The following is a 19,186-nucleotide window of genomic DNA, read 5'->3' on the forward strand; positions in this document are numbered from 1 at the left end:
TCCTTGGTCATGGGGGTCATCGCTCAGATGCTCACTTGCATCACAATTTGATCCGAACACAGAGTTACCATCAGTACAAGTTTTAAGGTTATTCAACAGCAGAAGTCTGTGTTTTTAAGAGAGCATTTTCAGTAATTACACTGGGCTGGTTTTAATGCACTGTCCATGCACTTTAATCAAATAGTCTGAAAGTGACTTGGTCTCCTATCAGGTGTGCTCACCTCCCTTAATGCAAGTTAATACGTAACTCTGATGGGACACTTGACAGCTCTTCTGCTTCTTCAGAGAAGCTGGGACCAGAAAAGGTTATTTGTGTTATAAACTGGAGGGGGGGGGGGAAGGAAAAAGACTCGAATTGCATTATGTGGAGATGGATTCCTTTTCATAGGGAAAATACCAGCTATTTCCAATAGCCCCAGATATCGCTCTATGAAGATTCTGTATCAGAGTTCCTAAATAATCCCTCTGTGAACCAGGCTGCGCACAAGTTGGAAAGCCACCTCTCATTCTTTGCTTCTTCTAAAATTAACATACTAAAAGAAAAGCCAGCAGATTTGCAACTATTAATTCTCAGTGAGTTATAAAGAGTTTGGATCCCTGCATACATCCATGCACGCTACCATATAAGGCGATGTTCTCCTCAATACTCGCTGTTCCACAAAAATGTAATGATAACAAATTCAAAACAAATACCTTTTAGGGACTAGCATGTCAATTGCAAACGAGATAATAAAAATCATTGTTTACATCTAAGTGAATACAGCCAGAGGAGCACCATGCAGTAATGAAGTGATTACTTAGGCAACTGCTTTGCCCTCTGAGGTTTTATCCTTTTGGCCTCTGTGTTAGTGGGAAATGAGAGCTTTGGGGGCTTGGGAAGCTGGACCAGGAGCTGCATCCTCCTGCAAGGTGCCTGCCAGGGCCAAACCTTGAGGGAAAGAGGTGGGCTTGCCTTCACACAATTGTATTTTAGGAAGGGTTTCAGTGAAAGCTACATATTGGATAATAATGGAAAACTTCTGATTTTCCTCATATTTAAAGTATCTCAAATTGCTTCTTATAAACACACACACACCTCTCCCATATCTACACATTTATACGTGTTTATATATATGCATATGCACACACATATGTATGTGAAAGGAGCCAGAGAACTTATCGGATGACATTGAAGCCACTTTCTCTACTGCCATCTACTGTCTTCCTAACTTACTGGCAGTATTTATTGAAGTTAAAAGTTTGTTTCTTTATTACCCCTTTAAAAAAAAAAATAAAATAATAATAATAATAAAAAAGCTTGGAAAGGTACATTTGAAATTACTTAAATTAGTCTATCAGAGAAGCTTCACTTCCAGTTGATTTCCAGCACATTAAAAATGCACATATGCAATAGCAAGGTTCTTCTGTAAAAATGTTTTGATTTCCTTTCCTAATCTTTACGTGTTTTTCTTGTTCAAAGGACCAGCTGACAGGTGAATGATACTGTCTGCTTACATGTTAGTTGAGCAGCTTAGGAATTGCACTGCAAAATCTGGTGGGTGTCTTCCATACCCAGTGCCCCGCTGCAGCATGCCAAGGTGCAAGCTTGCACCTTACTGTGGGCTCAGTGCAGTCAGTGCTCAGTTTGGCAATGGCAGTGTTATAAGTAACCAAGGACCAGGCTTGGTCTGTGCATGCTTACAAATGGTCATTGCTCTATCATATTTTAAGCAGAACCCAATTTAGCAGCACTCAGCTCAGGAGAAGCCATTTGAGCATAGGTAGGTCTCCTGTTTCTGCTTTGTGTGCTACCTGCAGGGTCATTCACTGCAAGCTGTTGTAAAGTAGCACAGTGTTCAGCTCACCACCCCGCTCCATCCCAGCGTGGCGGCACCCAGCCCCGACCCAGCAGGGTGTTCTGCCCCCTCCTCCCCCTATCCCCATACTCACAGTTGTCCAAGTAGGGCAGCAGGGAGGGAACTGGAGAGTCAGGAACCTGTACAGCCACCAGCCGGGACAGTCCGAGTCCTCGCAGGCTTCACTGCCTCCCTATATAGAGGAGGAGAATCTTGTCAGTGGGGAGGGGCCCTGCAAACCACGTCCTGCTGGAAAACCCTCCCAGTACCTGGGTTAAAACACCCCATCTCAGAAAAGGAGCTCATTGCCAACAGGGCCCAGCCCTGGACCACTACCCTTGCCCCCAGCTGCCCTTCAGCAGAGCAAACTGGGTCTGAAACCCCTTGTTTTTGGGAAGGCCTCAAGGGGTGCCCTCAGGTTCAGAGCTTTTACTTGTTCCTGGAGGTGCAACTCTTTGGCCAAGCAAATGGACCTTTTAACTCCTTCCTGCCTTGGCAGCATCCTCACCTCTCTGGCCTGAAGAGGGTAAAGGACAGACCCTGGTCCTGTGGGGCACAGGGAGCTTCCACCCACCTCAGTGCCTTTTCTTGGAGCTGGGATAAGTTCTGAGTGGAGGGGCTGCTGGGTGTGTGTGTGGGGGGGGCGTTCCTGATGTGGCAAGGGGCGGCAGGGTGTTGGTGGCTCTGGGGTCTCCACGTGTTTACATGACACTGAGCTCCAGGGGCTGGTGTCAGCCTCCCTTGCCCCTGGGCTATACGAGCGATGTTTCCCAGTTTCCCAGCAGATTTGCCAAAGTTTCTGTTGCCAGCAAGCATGCAGCAAAAGTTTCCAAGAAAGCACCGTAAATACATTTTCATATATAAGAAATACCTCCCTCTGTCCATAAATGGAAGAAGAGAAGTGATAAATAGCTGAGGGGGAACAGCCGTGGGGATGTGGTGGAAAGAGTGGGCAGCAGCACTGCGTGCGGGGGGAGAGGAGGACAGGGAGTGTGAAACCAGCCCTGGGGCTGGGGAGGGATCTGCTCCTCGTCAAACCTCCCTCACGGCCCTGAAACTTTCAGTCCCTGGCTGTCCCCCCTCCTCCTGCCATGAGTAGCCAAGAGCCTTGTGCAGAGAGACCTGGGGATGGAGACATCCCAAAAAGGGAAAGCTAGGATCCTCTAGGAATTCCCATCAACATGCCAAACACAAAATACCGAAACATCCCCCTCTCAGCAACAGACTAAATATGGTGTATACCCAAAGGATCAGAGCATGGTCCTGGCTGAAATAATTTCTCTTGACATCAACAATCGTGTCTAAAAAAATATGCTCTGCAGGGGAAAATGGATGAGACTTATATTGGTCTTGGCATCCTAGGAAAATACCTATGTGGGGAGGCTGGGCTGAAAACCTACAGTGTAAGCAGCAGTGCCTGCAGGTGTGATGGACCGTTTGGACCATCAGACCCTCTTTCCAGCACTGGACAGTGATGAGCAAATCTGGGCAAATGGGAGAGAGTGGAAGAGTATCAGGGCTTCTTCCCTACCATGCTGCAGAAATTCCAGCTATATACCACCAGAAGGTGGTGAAGGCTCCATCTGCTCATCCAGTTACATGGCTTCAGCCTTTGCATAAAAGCAGAGGGTCTGTCTCAGGGGTGGGGGCTGCACTGCACTGCGGTCCAGCAAAGCCCTGTCCAGATGAGACTTGTGTGTGCATGGCTGGGTTGGAATGAAGCCGGGGGAAATGATACCCTGATGTCAGTCGAAGAAGCTCACCCTTGTTAGCAGAAAGCTCCTCACTATGAATTTACCCTATTCATTTTGCAGTTTCTCTGTTGCAAGCACAGCTTTTAATCAGGAACGTAATGAACAGAAAATACTGAAATGCAAGGGGATCCTCTGAAAAGCATGATCTTTCTGGCATTCATCACAGTTATCCTAAGAAGCTTCTTGTAAACCTACCCAGCTGTTTCACAAAACCAGATGCATTTTAATAGTAGCTTAAAAAGGAGTGGAAATTATTCCTGCTGGTTTGCAAACCACTGCATGTGCACATGCAGGCTTGGTGCCCAAGTAGTGTGTTTAAAGAGGCAGCAGTGGAGAGTGATATATGATGTGACATTAAACCGAGCTGGAAAGTTTAAAACAATATTCCTGCTGTGCCTGAAACAGTTGCACTTTTGAGCTGTGTGGGGTAGGAAGTGATAAGTGTAAGCCTGGTTCCAACCCTCTTTTACAAGTCTGTGTAGAATACACACTCTAATAAAACAGCCTGGTTGGAGTTTCCCTGGTGCTGTGGTACTTAAACTGAAGGTGCATCAGGCTGGATGCTGTGGAGTCCCAGCAGACAGTGTTTTTGTTACAACAAAACAAGCTTTCTTTATCTGCCTTTTTAAAATTTACTTTTCTAGAAATAATAAAGCCCATCCTCACCATGAATCCCAGAGAGGAGAAAAACACCATGGTGATAGGTTAGGTTCTTAAATAACGTGTGTCAGGCAAGCAGATTGTTGAGTAATGATTTTACTTAAAAATCAACTGTATTTCTCTAAGCTGGAGTGGGAGCCAGAGAGTAGTGCTTTTGCAACAGGAGAGGCAGTCTGCATCCAAACCAGAACAGTTAATGACACGAGGAGTCTGACAGCAAAGGAGCCAGGAACTGCTCAGGGGTAAATGTGCTGAACGCTGGACTCAGGTCAAGTGAAGTGTGTGAGGCTGAGAGGTCAGTTCTTCATCGGCTGCTGCTGACAGGGCATCTTTTCAAGAGTGAGCAAATGTTTTTTGTTTTTTGGTTTTTTTCCTAAATGTAATCACCAACTGCTAATCACTCCTCCGGAAAAACGATCTACTAACACCAACATTCAGCTGGATACAGAGCGTGCTCAGGAAGGAAAGTGCAACTGAATCCTTGGGGCTTGTTGATAAAACTTACAAAAAAAGTTCCACCGTGCACGACAGAAACTAATCCCCCCGAGCAGCCCTGCGGAGCACACACGGAGCTCCTCTGCACTTATGGCAGAGCAAAAAATGGGTTTTAAAGAATCTTTTTGAAACTCGTGGGTCAAGTTCTTCCAAAGCGCTTTCCAGATCTGATATCCACACCAAACCACGGCGGCTCCTTGTCACCTCCACTTCTGATATCACACTCAGACGAAGAACAGCCTCTTTTGATGTAACCCCCGTGCGTAACAGTCTCACTTACATTGTTCTAACTGATAAAATTCAGGAGTGCATTCTGCTCACAAAACATGTGGAACTTCTAAATCCTTGTATCTTTTTCTCATTTTCTGGTATCGGTAGAAAGAATAAGGGCAGTTAGTGCAGGATGTTTCAGTCTGTAATTCAGCAAGACAGAACCTCTTAAGTTGTTTGAGAAAATATTTGCTTGCTCACCTAGAAGGAAATTTCATCTAAGATCTGAGGCTGCAACTCAAGGACTGTGAATTACTTTCATACTGGTCTGGTTGAAACTTCTAAGGGATGTTTTTTTGCAATTGCATCCGTTTTGTACAGAATTTGCACCTCCCCTTCTTAAGCAAGTAAAGGCAGCCTGGCAGTCATAGAACTCAATGCATGCTCATATTGAAAGATGCCCACATATTCCAGGTTCTCTCAGGACAACTGATAGACATTAATAATTAGGCCAGCATGTTTTCATAGACGTATTTCAAAGCTTCGTTATACAAATAAATGCCACGGAAAATACACTTTAATTTGGTTTTAATTTGCTGGTACAATGACTGTGCTTTAAAATAAGATTATTCCAAAACTCCAAATCTGTAATGTGAAGATATAAAGACAATTAGGTGAAATGCATGTTGCACAACAGAGCAGACACACCAACTCCAGCTCCTGTACCAGCACAGCATCTTGACAGTAGACAGAAGCTGCAATTCCCAAAGAAAATGGTTTTCTGTTTTAAACAAAATTCTACTCTGATTTCTGAAATATACCTTTACCTCAAAGCTTACTGAAGCACACTCTTGTAGCAACCTCTGCTTTCGTGGCTGTGGAGACAAAGAGCACGCTGAGCTGTGTTACTGGGGAAGGCCAAGTACCAAACTTCCCCTTATCTTCTTTCACGAGAACAAAAATTGTATTTAATTTCAGCAGCTAAAATTCCAGGCAGCTCCATGGCACCTGAGCAGCTTCTGTATGATCTATGACGGGAAGATAGAAAGCAGACACGGTGGCTTTGGTTACCCTGGAAGATTTGCATAGCATAGAAGGTTGTGGCTTCTGTTTTCCAGCAGAGCCTTTTCCTTGCCCTTGAAAAGACAATTCAGATTCCAAATACACATAATAGTTCAACCCACTGGGTTATGAGAAACATAAATATAGGTTCTGGACAAACACTTAACCTCTGGAAAACCAAAGTTCAAAATTCAGGACTTTCAGTGGTTTGAGCAACCATGTCCATGCTCTTTAAAAGTTCATTTCTGCAAATTTTCAGAGGCACTTCCAGAAAGTCATCTGTAAATAACTCAAGGACTATTTCTCTGCAGTACTATTAGGCAAAGAAAGAACAGTGATTTGCACTAGCATGGCAGGAAAGAACCCCAGCAACAAGGCAGCTTCCCATGACAGGTAGGTTTTATATGGATGGCTCTTCATCTAAGCGGTTGAATGTGCTAGTGGTGGCAACACCAAACATTTACTGTAACGTTTATTGAGCAGTTACACAGAACAACTCTCAGTACCACTGGAAACATTAACATGCATGAATTTGTTAAAAAGAAAAAAACAGATTATGTGATATTTTTTATGTACCACTACACGGTCTGCTTCTATCAGTAAAAACATCCAAATATCTTTGCTAAAAAAAAGCCCTGGGGATCGGTAATTTACTGATCAACCTCATTCTTAACTCTTCTTGCCTTCACTTTCGTGTCATTTGGGAAAAAAACAGAAGTTCCTCCCCCGTCCCATATACTCAGCGTTGCACTGTACAATTTATAGCAACTCCAGATGGAAAAGACTTGGCCTTGTTTGTTTGCTGGCATAAAGATAAATATAGTCCTTGTTTCCAGAGAACTAAAAACAACTGCAATTTTCTTCTATTTTTCCATACTTATCTAGGAGCAGCAGGTGCTTGTTCTTAAAGGGAAATCATTCCAAAATTATTTCTAATACTCAATACAATAAAACTGACAAAAAAAATTCAGACACCAGAAAAGGCACATGAAGACATAAAAATACAAGAGCAGAGACTATAAATATCTAGTAAATTTTTATTTTAAAATATAAAAGGCATATTTTGGGGAACTAATTCTAGACACGGGCCTGACTAATCTGATTTTATGTACAGTTTTCCTTCTATCTTCTGGAGGAAGAACGCCTTTGTGCTAATAGTTTGTCACTGGCAGGAACAATGACTCAGTCTTCCTGTCTCATGGGGAGCTCCAACAAACAGAAATGATCCCACTGGACACAATGGAGAAATTTACATAATGAAGAACTACATAAATTAACTCTCCAAGAGCTTTACAGGATAAGTGAACGTATAAAAGACATCATCATATCATCTCTTTATACTTTGTAGAACAAGAGGCTCTTCAATGCTTGTGCCAGCCATCCTTCCTGGTTCTGGAATTCTATCTAAAAATGAAACATAGACATAAATGTTTTCATACACTTGGAAAGCCAAAGTTGCATCTGTTATTAAGAGCTTTTTGATATGGAATACCATCATAGCAAGCTCAGACAATTTTACAAACATGTTTTTTCAGCCAACCACATTACCAAAGGTTGGATCTCAGATTGCTTCAACCCAGCCCTACAAAGTCAGTTAAGAGAAACATCTGACCGCAACTTCTACTGAGATCCCTGTTCCCTGTACCAGCTTATTTGAATATTCATTCATCAACATAAGCAAGAAAGACAATTTCTAATAGTGAAAGCAAGATAGATGTTAAATATGGGACTGTGAATGTTGAGCATTTGAATGGACTTGATTTGATAGTGCAAACCCTAATCAAAATAGCCAGGTTGTATTTTAAAACCACTGCCTGTAGGTCTCCACAGGTATATTCCATAAACTCATACAGAAAGCAACAACTTCCAACTCTGCTTTCATATTTTTGTTTAGTTCAAAGAGTAACGTGCTGTCATGTCTTACAATTAATCCCGAGCCTTGTAACTAACTCTAAGCAATTAAATCCCTATGTGATATATTACATTGGGGTCAGCAGGGCAAGGTGACTGTGCAGACCCAGTTTCAGAACTGGGACAATTATTCACATATTTAAAAGAACAAAAACCAAAAACAAGCACTTGTTTAATACTGACATTAAAAAAAAAAAAAAGAATTTCTGATAAGAACCTTCTAACAAAAAAGAGCAGTTATAGCAGCTTTGGTACCACATTTTATGTCTTCAGCCCCCTCTACTGGCAGAAGAGCAACTACATCATCTTCATCAAATACTAAGAAAAGGTGCTTACTCAGCACTTCCTTATACTTCTTACAAACTGTAATAATATCTTAGACCTCAGATTTTTTGGATACAAAAGGAACAGGTGGCAGTACTGTGATGATAATATTAAACAGTCCAAAGTCCCACAGAGCAGAAGGTGAAGCAATATCCAAACAGACTCCTTGACGGGGAAAATAAAAAGACCAACAATCCCTTTCATTTTGTAGCCTAGGCGGTATTAATAGAAACCAGGCAGAGAACAGGAAGGGAAATGAGGTTTACCAGTGTTCTATAGATCAATGAAGTTGGAGCTTAAGTTTCTGCAGTCAGTGCAATGTGAATTAGATCCTCAGATAATATTTATGCCCGTACACAGAACTGTCAGCTCAAACATTATTAATGTTCTATAGAAATTATTAGGACAGATGAGAATATTCCACTGTTTAATATATCTCACTAAGAATTCGTGCTAAAATTTCTGTTTTAAATTGCCAGTGTACTGAGATTGCCTGTAGCTGACCCATTCCAGATCTGTAATTGTGTAAGGAAGTATGGTTTGGCTGGTTTAACTTGAATGAAAATGGGAAAACAATTTGTTAGATCCGCATTTAAATGAGTTTTCAGCTTTTCACAGCATTAACATACCAGCAGAAGAGAAGCAGACCTAAGGAGTTGTCTCAGTTGGACACTTATTTAAGTAAAGGAACACAAAGAGGTAGTTTTAGAAATCAGAAGTTAGATTTAGTAGGGCTATTCTTAAATGAATATATGAGCAAGAGGGATGGTCAGGTCACATGGTTTAATGGTATTCTGACGTATAAACAATGTCCTACTGCAGGATTTTTTCTATAGAAAAGGTTTCCTTGCACAGAGAAGGAAGTACCCTGTGTGCACTCACGTGTTTAAGCAGTTATCAGCAAACCCAGCTCATAGGAAATGAAGTCACAAATAAAGCTCCTGTGATGATGACCCTATACTCAGACCCACCTTTCTGATTCCTCTCAGCAGATGGTTTGGCAAAGTTCTGCCTTGGATAACTCAGCAAAGACACCTTTGGATGAGTACTCTGGGTACTTTCTTCTTTACCATGATGTAAGAAATGCGATATGATTCCATATAAGAGGGGTCTGCTCAAGGCAAAAATCACAAAAGCCATCTATGAAACATATTAACTACTGAGCATTTGAAAAACATCACCAGACAGCTTCTCCTCAGAAGTTCTGGCATCCTAATGTTCACTTCTAAAGAACGTTCAGGTATCTTCAGAGTAGTTATTTAAAATTCATTATGCTAAATGCAATTATATAAATAAGCACAGGCAAAAGCCACCCCTCAAGACCACCCCCCTCCCCATAGCTTGCACTAAGGGATGTTCTCAACTGAACTCCAGATCACTTGCAAGCAAAGAATCAGGGCATACCAAGCATGGGTACAGAGCCATGTTGTCATGCAAATTAAACATGTGACCAGTGGGCTATTGGCTTGAGCACCACCATGTATCCCAAAATACATTTTTACTAAGCATGAGACAGATTGTGTGGACCCATCACCAAGCATGTTTAAACCTGCTTCTGTACCCTAGCTAACAAACCCATTTGCATCAGAACACTGAATTTATATCTTATCTCACAGCGCAATAATCTTTTTACAGCTTTGCATATCAAATCAGTAACGTGTAAAGAATAGGTTTTCTTCTTCTGACTGAAAAGACTGAAGTGGTAAGAGACTCAGCCATGCAATTACAACAGCTAGTGAGCATATTCTATAGCGGTCACAGAATTTAATGCTAGCTTTGAGGATATTTGAAAACGGCCCCATGCTTGACACTGTGCTTGAATGCAGCATGCTTAGAGCAGTTGTGTGATCCAGTCATACCGAGCTGGTGACTGAACACTTCTATGTGATTTATACACACTGTGGAGACACACGTGCAGGGTACATCGCGTGTTCCAAAATCAACCCTTACACTGATTTCCCATTTGCATCTTCAATGATGTTCAGTTCCTTGACCAGAAACTGTCTATCCAAGGGCACTTCAGGCTGGCCAGCTTCTGGAAAACAGATCATACAGCAAATGTAACTACCACATCTAAGGGCAATTACAGAACTGAACAACTTTAGATATAAATTAGAGCCACCAGCTAAATGCTGGAGCTCTCATGTCAGGCAAAGTGTTTTGTTTTTGCAGGCTGCTGGCAAACTTTTTTTGCTCTTCCATCATCCGATCTGTCAATGTAAACACTGTTTACTTCAAAGATAAGCAACTAAGAACACATTTTCTTAAAAACCAATGGTATAATTTGGTGTTATGCTGCAAATAACGCAGCAGAGGTTGTTTGTATCCTGTTTGTTTCCAGGGTTAGCCAAGACGGCACGGTTTGTTCCCACCTGACTGCATGGCTTCAGTAGTTACTCAGCCAGGCAGCGGATAGCAATGACAGCAGCGATGGCAGCACACACAGCCAGTACCTGCAGTGAGCACAGAGGCTGCGTATTTATACTTGTTGAATTCCAGGTATTCCCGGATCAGCTCGTTGATCAGGAGGTTCTCATGAGACAGCGGCGGCCGCGGTTCGCTTTGGTCATCCAACGCGTTGAACACCTCAGCTCTGATCCTCGCTCTTATTTGCCCCAGGGCTCCTCTTTTTTCCAGCGTGTCCTTTAAAACTGTTACCATAAAAACTCGGTTAATATAAACCCAAACGTGCCGGAGCAGCATTCACCACCCGCAATACAAACACCATTCCCGGATACTCGTGGTGAAATTAAGACGTCCACACCCGTGTGACAACAGCGGCACAGTGTGTGACAACAGCGGCACAGTTAGCTACTGATGGTACTGCTACAGACGCGGGCGTTAAAGTAACGCGGGGGATGCTCCCAAATGCTTTTCAATGAGCAACAAGCGGCTCCGTCACTCCCTAACGCGCTGCGCGAGGCGAGCAGCCAGCAGCCCCGTTAGCGCTCGGAGCGATCCGAGGCTGCCCGCAGCCCCGTAGCCCCGCAGCGCTCCCGCCCGCCGGCCGCCACCTGCTTTCAGCTCCGCGATCGTCGCCATCACACAACCGTCGCGCCGCTGACCCGGATGCGGCCAACAGCCCCCACCGGTTACACACTGCGCAGGCGCAGAGGACAGAGGCGGGTGCCTGCTATCCCCGCCTCTCAGCGCCCACCGACCAATCGCGATGCGCTGTGGGCGGTGAGTGACGTGAGAGGAGAGAGCGCTGGGGCCGCGCGCTGCCTGAGGCGCTGTCTGGGCGGGAACGCCTCGCTGAGGGCGGGCTGAGGGCGGTGCGCGGCTCCCAGCGCCGGGTGGTCTGGCGTTGCTGTAGTGTTTTCCCCTCTAATTTCAAAAGGCATTAGTGTGCTAAGAGAGTCCCTCCTTGGAGAGTTTTGCTCGAGGTCTCTCAAAGATGAACCTCCCGTGCACCAAAAACGAGATTCTGTTTAGAAGGACTCGCCCGTAACGCTCTGCCGGCGCTGTGTGGGGCTGTGGAGGGCTCCGGTGCGGGTTTGGTGCCGGCATGCCGTGCCTCCCTTGCTCTGAGGAGCTGACAGTGTTTGCTTTGCGGATGATGAAGCGTTTCCCAAAGGAAATGCAGTCAGTGTGGATGTGTCACGGCCTGGAAGGAGCACAGCAGGCCTGGAGGAACGTGGGTGTCCTCTCCAGCACCGAGCCAGGAACTGGAACAGAATTTCATGTGCTTTTTTTGTTGGTCTGTTTTTGAGATTACAAAGAAAACAGTTTTAAAACAAGACTTAATATTCATTTAAGTATTAATCTCTGTTTCAGAAGATGCAGTTACAACAGTGGTTTATGAAATCCACGTTCAGAGGCTGTATGGCAATGCGGGATCTTGCCCCTATAGTACTGCGTCAGTTCAGTTTTTTCTTCACAACAGATATTTTGTGTCTTAGCTTTTGCTTCTGAGCTCTTCTGGAGGTGTTTGGAGCCTGTGGAGATGTGGCACTGAGGGACACGGTCAGTGGGCGCAGTGGGGATGAGCTGGTGTTTGGATTAGATGTTTATAAATGATTTCCTCCGCTTTTTGGCTGTACTTCGGTTACAATCTTTGCCGTTGATTTTTGTTGGAGTTTCTAATAGAGGCGGAACTAATTGGAAGAGAATTAACTTGAGGTGAAGATTTTAGATACAAGAACCGTCATTAACCTGGTACATGACCCGTGCAGGGTGTGCCCGCGGCTGAAACACATCTTGAAGCCCTTGGAAAGCTGAAAACATTTTAAGTTACACTTTCAGGATATTGCTCTGTCAGCATACGGTTGTATCTAGAGAAAAGCAGGTGGGCAGGAATGTGTTCTTCTTGACCCTCCTTTCACTTCATGCTTAGTTTTCTACATATATTCTCCATATCCTAAACGTTTTCCTGCCATATCATTTCAAGTATAGGCTTATATTCTGTTGTCACACCAGAGGACGAGTAGAAATGTAAGCAGTTGTGTTATCTGTTTAGCAGGTTTTTTTCCTGGCTTGTCTTATCAAATGCTATAAACATTTTTCCATCTTATCTACTGGAACTGGTGACTTTTATTGATTGTGAGAGCTATTAGCTTTATATGCACTGCAGATTAAACCGGAGGAGAAAGCAGTGCTGACAGCCACGGGCAGCAGGGTGACATGGCTGGAGGTATGTCAGCTTTTTCAACAGCTGTTGTAGTGAGCATCAAGGCACCAAAACCCATCCCGTGTACCTAGCAGGGCTTTAAGGTGAATCTAGTGTACAAAACAGGGCAGGAACTCTTAATAAAAACAGATCCGAGGAATCAACAGGAAGGCAGCGCTGTGAAGATTGTAACGAGGTATAGCTTAGGCTGCAAAAGAACATCTTAAAGCGGCGTTCTGTCTCTTAACTTCGACGTTGGAGCTTTTAAATGCTCCCGCAGCGCTGTGTAAGGCAGCACGTGAGCAACCGCTGCTTCCTGCAGCCGTTCCCAGCGCCGTGCCGCCCGCGGGGCTGTTCGGTGTTTGCAGTCAGCTCGGCGCGCAGCTGCCCTGCAGGTTGAACCGATGCACTGAAATTCGGAGCGAGACACAACGGAGCACCACCGCGGGGCGGCGAGTTATTTCACTAGCGTGTATTTTAGTGCAAACTGCGGGTGAAGTTGTTTTGGTTCAGTTTCAGTTCCCGCTAGCAACAATTATAGGTAGCTCAGGGTTTTGAAACCAGTTTAACTGGTTCACGTTGGGAAGTTAAACGCTTGAAAACGAGACGAGGCTCCGCTGCTCTCCGGGCTCGGTGCGGCCTCCCGACGGGCAGCGCGGATCGCGGGGCGGTTGGATCCCCGCGGGCGGCGCGTGTTCGGCGCCGCGGGAGCCGGGCGGGAGCTGCGACCCGCAGGTGCGCGGGCAGGAGCCGCAGCGGGTGTGGCGGTTTCGCCGAGCGGGAGCTGCAGCCGTTCCTACTCTGACCCCCCCGCCCCGGAGCGGCCCCCGCGTACCGAGGCGCCGGGCGGGCCGAAGCCGGCTCTGGGCGGCCCCGCGTGGCACACCGCCTGCCTCCGCCTACGCCGAGGCGTGGCCGGGCGGCGGCGCCGTCGGGGCCCGCATCCCCGTGACCGCGGAGCCAATCAGGGCGCTGCGCCGGCGCCGTCGGCCGCCGCCGCCCGGGCACGGAGAGGTGCGGAGTGGGAAGCGCAGCGCTGCCGCGGCGGTCCGCGGGTCTCCTCGACGCCATATGGGGATCGAAAGCCTGTGCGGCGCGGACGCCTCCGAGCCCTTTTGGGTAAGTGCGGGATGGAGCCGCGGAGGGCTCGCCGAGGGGTGCGGGCGGGCCGCGGAGCCTGAGCGGTGCGCGGTGGTCTCCGGTGGGCAGTCCGTGCGGGGGGAGCGAGGAGCGAGCTGCGGCCTGAGGGCGGGAAGCGAGAAGCGAGCGGCTCCTTGTGCGGGTAGCAACAATAACAGCGGCTGGCTGCCGCCGTGCTGCCGTCACGGAACGGCGGCGTGCTGCCTGTGGAGGAGGCCGAAGACGCGCTTGCTGCGGGGCAGCAGTTGTGTCACGTTTGCGTAGCACTGTTTTTGGTCGTCTTTAATGATCGGCGGTGAGTGCGGCCCGTGCCGGGCTGAGGGATGTGGCAGCCTTGCAGTGCGATGCCGTGGGTTCCGGGGAGGCTCCCAAGTGCCGGGACAGCGGGGGGGGAGGTGGAGGATGGTGGAGTTCTTGGATTGTGGAGTGGTCGTTGGTTGAGGTGATGCGGGGATGTGAGAACACAAAAACACGTGGCTGTTCTCGGGATGTTCAAAGAGCTCGTCGCTGTTGGTCGGATGTTTGCTGATTAGTTCTGAGCTAATGAGCTGCATTCACCAGCTCAGGAAAGATGAGATAATGTCACCAGATACTGTTGTGCCACTTATCTCAAGAACCGTTAAAATATTACTTAGCAAATACTATAAAGCAATTAGCACTTGGAGGTGTTTGCCTTTTCCAGCTGATCGAAAGCAGCCCACTCTTATATTGCTGATGTTAATATCTTTTTCCAGTTGATTTTCAGGTTTCTCAAAACTGGCTGAACTGTGAGCGCCCATCAGCTGTTCTGGTTTCTCTGCTTTCCCGAGAGCCAGGCCTTTGTACGCAAAGGGTTTGAGATGCCACATGTTTCAGACTTCGATTTATGGAAGAACTTATTTGAGAGCAATAGATTTGTGAATGACTGGGGAGCTGAAACATCAGGTGGCTGCAGGAACTGGGCTGCCGTGCTTGCAACGGCTCATTTGCATGGCTTTCTGATGACAGCATCTCTTATGTAAACAGGCTTTTTGGTGTGTAATGTGGTTATTTATGAAGTTCTTGGCACGCTGTAAATATGTTTTTTTCACTCACTGCCCTGGTTCCCAAAAATGTAGGCAGTTTTGTCATTTGTCATCCCTCTCCAAGCCACGTGGCGATGGCCTTTCATTTCATGAGTAAAAGTTCCTCTGGGTGTGGCTGTTTGGCCTCTGGATTCTTCTAATCTTTCAGAAGAACAATTATGAGTTATCACTTATGCAAGATGTGTCTGGAGAAGTATTCTCTTTCACTGAACTTGTCCTGTCTATCCGCCTTGTTATGTTGTTCCTGTGGTGGGAAAGGTAGAAATGCTGCTACTGGTGGCTTTGGATACTCAGGGTACATTTTATGGTATTTCTATAGTGGCTACAGTTATTTGTAGCTGAAGTTGTAATGGCTTTCCAGAAAATGCCTACGTGTAAGCTGTGCTTTACTGGCCTTCCAGATACCACTTGTGTGCGTGCTATGGACTGGCCTGTCTCGTGGAGTGTGTGCTTCCTCTTCCCAGGGCTGGTTTGCACTTAGAATAGGGGTGACTCGTGTATTTGCATTCTTGTGGTCAGCTGTGGTCACATCAGATGTTCTGGTTGGTGCTGGCGGAGCAGCGGCATGTCCTGGTGCTGGCAAACCCCGCTGCTAGCAGTGAGGTAATGTGCTTTCTTTTATGCCTCGTGTTGAATTTGGGACAACTCAGTTTTAAATTGTAGGGGAAGCTTTATAGGTTGGAAGGACCCAATGCACCTTTAGAAACTGTGCGCTAATCTTCTTAAACCTTGCCGGCCAGGATTTGTCTTGTTTGTACACTCAAGGAATGTTACTGTTGAAAATCCTTGTTTGAGAATTAAACAGATTGATTTTATTTAATACCCGCTGTGAAAACAAAGCAGCCCCATTTGCTATCAGTGCTTTTCTTCCTCTCCCTGTTGAACCTCTCTGGTCACCGTGAGAACTTTCAGCGCAATCAGCGCGACTTGTATGTGGAACTTCACTGTTTCTTGTCATTCTTTGAATCACAGTTCCTTTTTGGAAGGGTGCTTTGTCATCCTTGTTCTCTGCGTGTCGTCACAGAGTATCTCACTGATTGTTTCATCCATAATATCAGGTTGTAGCTGTATAAGATATTGATAACACTAAATGACTTTGCTTTTATTTTTAAGTGAAAACTTGTGGGTTGGGGGAAACATTCTGCAGAACCTGCATTTCAATTTATTGTCTGTTTAAATTGGAAAAGTAGTCTGTGGCCTGAAGTGCTGCGATAGCTTTGCCTCGAGTGTCACAAGAATGGGAATGCAGTGTGTGCTGTGAAAAAGAAGTATGAGATATGGAAAAGCAAACTCAAGCAGTTCCATATAGTCCCTTTCCAGCTGCTCTGCCAGGCTTTATGTGCAGTCTCAGTTATTCCTTAGAAGATGTTTGTCAGTCAAGTAGAATCTGAAATGTTGGGGTTTTTGCAGGTAACCTTGGAAGCGAGTTTTGAAGGAAGAACAGCTTTTTATGGAAGGGATGTTTAGATGATCTGAGTTCTGGGGCTCATGCTGTCACGTATTAGCTAAGTGGTAAATCAGTACATCTCTTGAGTCCCAAAGCTTTTTGCACTGTGGATATCTTCAGTGCATTTCCTAAAGCATAACATAACCTAGGAAGTAACTCTGGGCAGATAAGATCATTATTTTGTAACGTATCAGTAACGCATTTTTATAAGCAGAGATAGCTCACATAACAGCAGGGGTGTGCCATAGGAGGGTGCTGGTGTGGCTATCCAATGTGAGCTAGCTGCATTCAAGCTGTCACATAAAGTTGGGCAGGTAGGCAGAGATAGCTTAGTGAGCCTGGATGCAGGTGTGTGTCTGTGGTTCATACTTAACAGGCTTCATTTGCTTTTAATTTTTGAGTTTGTTCTCTTCTTCCAGGCTTATCTGAGTGGGAGGTCAGTGATATCTTAGTGGTAAACAAAAGGCACAGAAGAATAAGGAAGTTAAATACAAATAATAGCTGGCATAAAGCAGTACGATAGATGCATATCACACACACAAGTCTAAGTTATTCACAAAGACAATCGATGTGTGATTTGGAAAAACAGGGAGAATAAAAAGCGATGTTCTTGCAGGGATATGTAGTCTTAAGTTACAGAAAACAAGAGATTGGTGCTCAAGTGGAGGCAGAGTTTTTACTTAGTTTAGGTTAGTAATAAGACTTCTTGGTTTTCAAACCCTTCTTCACACTGGCTATTTCTGCATGGGTTTCCTTAGTGCCGTTTGAAGGCACAGGTTGTATCTTGTAGTAATTACTGTCTGGAGTTGGTTGTAGTTGGATTGTACTTCAGGGTGTTTGTGGCAGAGCAGGAAGGCAGCTGGGGGTGGTGCTGGTGTGCGCTTGGTTCAAAGCTGTGAGTTTAAGTTTTCCCTTTAAATGATAAAGGAATCAACTTGATCAACTGAAAACCTCCATGTGAAGAATTTAAATGAGTACGCAGGTCATAAAGTACCTGCATTTCCTGACCTAAAAAGGTCACGTGTGGGCAGGATTTGCGACAGAGGAGGAGCAGAAGGTTAAAGCCTTTACACAAGATGGTGCCTTTATTATAATTAGCAGCTAATTGGCAGGCTCTGGTTGCTCGGTTGTGGCTTCATCCAGTGACGAAAGCCAGATGTAACTTGACGGCTCTCTCACGTTTAAGCCTGAAAAATGAGTCTTGGTGGTGGTTGCTTTCATAGGAATTAAAATTACCTTTGTTGATTCAGGGTTGATTGGCTTAGGGGAGGTACAGGAAAATGAAGCCTGATGCTGTATTTTAGCTAGCAATTTCCATAACAGATTGTCTGTCATTTTATGGCTGTCATTTTAGTGTGACTGTCTCAAGGTTGCTTAAAAGATTTAAACCCCAGGGTAAGTCGTGCTGTTCCCAGCAGTCACGGTGCAGTTTGCAGAGAGTTTGTGCTATACTCAGACTGAAGGGAGGTTAACCCGGGTTGCACTGGAGTCATTCTGGGTCACATCTCGAAAAAGCTGTCCTCAGGAGACTGACCTTTCCCTTACTTTTAATAGAATTAGAAATCCTTGCATTACTTTTCTTTCCCTCTCACTGTTTGCACCTGTGGGAGCTTCAGATACAGTTTATTAAACAACAACAACAGAAAGGAGGTGCTAACAGGATTGTTTTTCTTTTCCTGCATCCTATTAGATAGATTTCATTTTGAAAATGTACAGATAGATAAATGCTGCCCTTTTGATTCCGAAATTGTCATTGGTAGGCAATAATTTATTGTCACATAGTTGAACAGTGTTTCACGGTACACTAGAAGCATTGCATCTAGAGAAATATTTTAAATTTCCAGCTGCTGCTGATGAAATCTGTGATAAGTTTATCCAACCCACAAAAATAATGCCATGTTCCAGAGGCTTTTTGGCTTGGAAATTCCACAAGTGCAAATGCTCCCTTTTCTGTCAAGCTATTGGCACCAACTGCTTCTTTTAGCCTAAAGGGAAACAAAGGCAAACTGTGCTGTTTTCCTGCCATTGCACACGTAGTTTCAGCTGATGATGTGCTATATATTACAAGGGATTTCAACTCATTGTTAACAACAGGAAATGCTATTCCTTGAGATTTGAAGAAGGAGCCGCAGGCACCAGGACTGGGAGGCAGGAGCTTTATTGGTGAACTACGTTGGTAAATCAGATCTGTGTGATGCAAGCAATTGCTGCTGAGAAATTATTGTTAAAATCTTTTCTAGTAGATAATGTTACAAGAAACTGAAGGAATGGACGAGTGAAGGTGGAGAGGTGGAATTGATTCTAGAAGCACAGGATCCACTGGTGCAAGCAGTACTCGGTCCACATAATTTGGATGTGGTGTGCATAGTGTTTTTAAAGGATTTATAAACTTGTAAATAGAAGGACGTTTGTGATGGTTGCTTGTAGCGCCGTGTTAGTATTTGGTTTTGTTGCTGTTAGGATCATTCCTGTGAATTTTGCTGGGCATACATGAGAGCTGCAGTTGCAATGTCACAAATGGCTGTGGCTGTATCTGCTGCATTTTGGAGAATTCTGGAGTAAATATTTTTTGTCTCAATATCTGTTGATTGTTTTTTTTTTATCAACCCGTCACCTTGTTCACCTCCTGTGAGTTGATCTGAGCCCTGGACAGTGAATGTTATGCTGGTGAAGGT

The 19,186-nt window shown here is 45.1% G+C and overlaps 3 protein-coding genes across 7 annotated transcripts in view; 1 reads left to right on the plus strand and 2 right to left on the minus strand.

Annotated features, from left to right (window-relative positions):
• The window catches only part of MYH11 (myosin heavy chain 11), a 53,208-nt gene extending 51,200 nt beyond the window's left edge, over positions 1 to 2,008 (minus strand). Inside the window, exon 1 of one of the 3 annotated variants that reach the window (XM_072349099.1) lies at positions 1,930 to 2,008. The gene's annotated coding sequence lies outside the window, so the exon portion shown is untranslated. The remainder of the gene's footprint in view (positions 1 to 1,929) is intronic. The other 2 variants (XM_072349098.1, XM_072349100.1) reach the window with 2 other exon arrangements.
• Positions 2,009 to 5,526: 3,518 nt separating this feature from the next.
• On the minus strand, positions 5,527 to 11,376 carry CEP20 (centrosomal protein 20). 2 transcript variants are annotated; one of them, XM_072349283.1, is made up of 5 exons: positions 11,266 to 11,376; positions 10,705 to 10,902; positions 10,202 to 10,286; positions 9,223 to 9,362; positions 5,527 to 7,420 (listed from the first exon to the last, which is right to left on the minus strand). In XM_072349283.1, the coding sequence occupies exons 1-5, from the start codon at positions 11,291 to 11,293 to the stop codon at positions 7,344 to 7,346; spliced, it is 528 nt and encodes a 175-aa protein (XP_072205384.1). In that variant the 5' UTR covers positions 11,294 to 11,376; the 3' UTR covers positions 5,527 to 7,343. The 2 variants fall into 2 exon arrangements, with proteins under 2 accessions (XP_072205384.1, XP_072205385.1); XM_072349284.1 differs by lacking the exons at positions 5,527 to 7,420; positions 9,223 to 9,362 and having other exon boundaries at positions 10,198 to 10,286.
• A 2,276-nt stretch (positions 11,377 to 13,652) lies between these two features.
• ABCC1 (ATP binding cassette subfamily C member 1 (ABCC1 blood group)) overlaps positions 13,653 to 19,186 on the plus strand; it is a 42,359-nt gene continuing 36,825 nt past the window's right edge. The window contains exon 1 of one of the 2 annotated variants that reach the window (XM_072349158.1): positions 13,653 to 13,979. In XM_072349158.1, coding sequence (XP_072205259.1) covers positions 13,932 to 13,979 — 48 coding nt within the window. In that variant the 5' untranslated portion in view covers positions 13,653 to 13,931. The remainder of the gene's footprint in view (positions 13,980 to 19,186) is intronic. The other variant, XM_072349157.1, reaches the window with a different exon arrangement.

Source organism: Excalfactoria chinensis, chromosome 14 (genome assembly GCF_039878825.1).
Source record: "Excalfactoria chinensis isolate bCotChi1 chromosome 14, bCotChi1.hap2, whole genome shotgun sequence".
NCBI lineage: Eukaryota > Metazoa > Chordata > Aves > Galliformes > Phasianidae > Excalfactoria > Excalfactoria chinensis.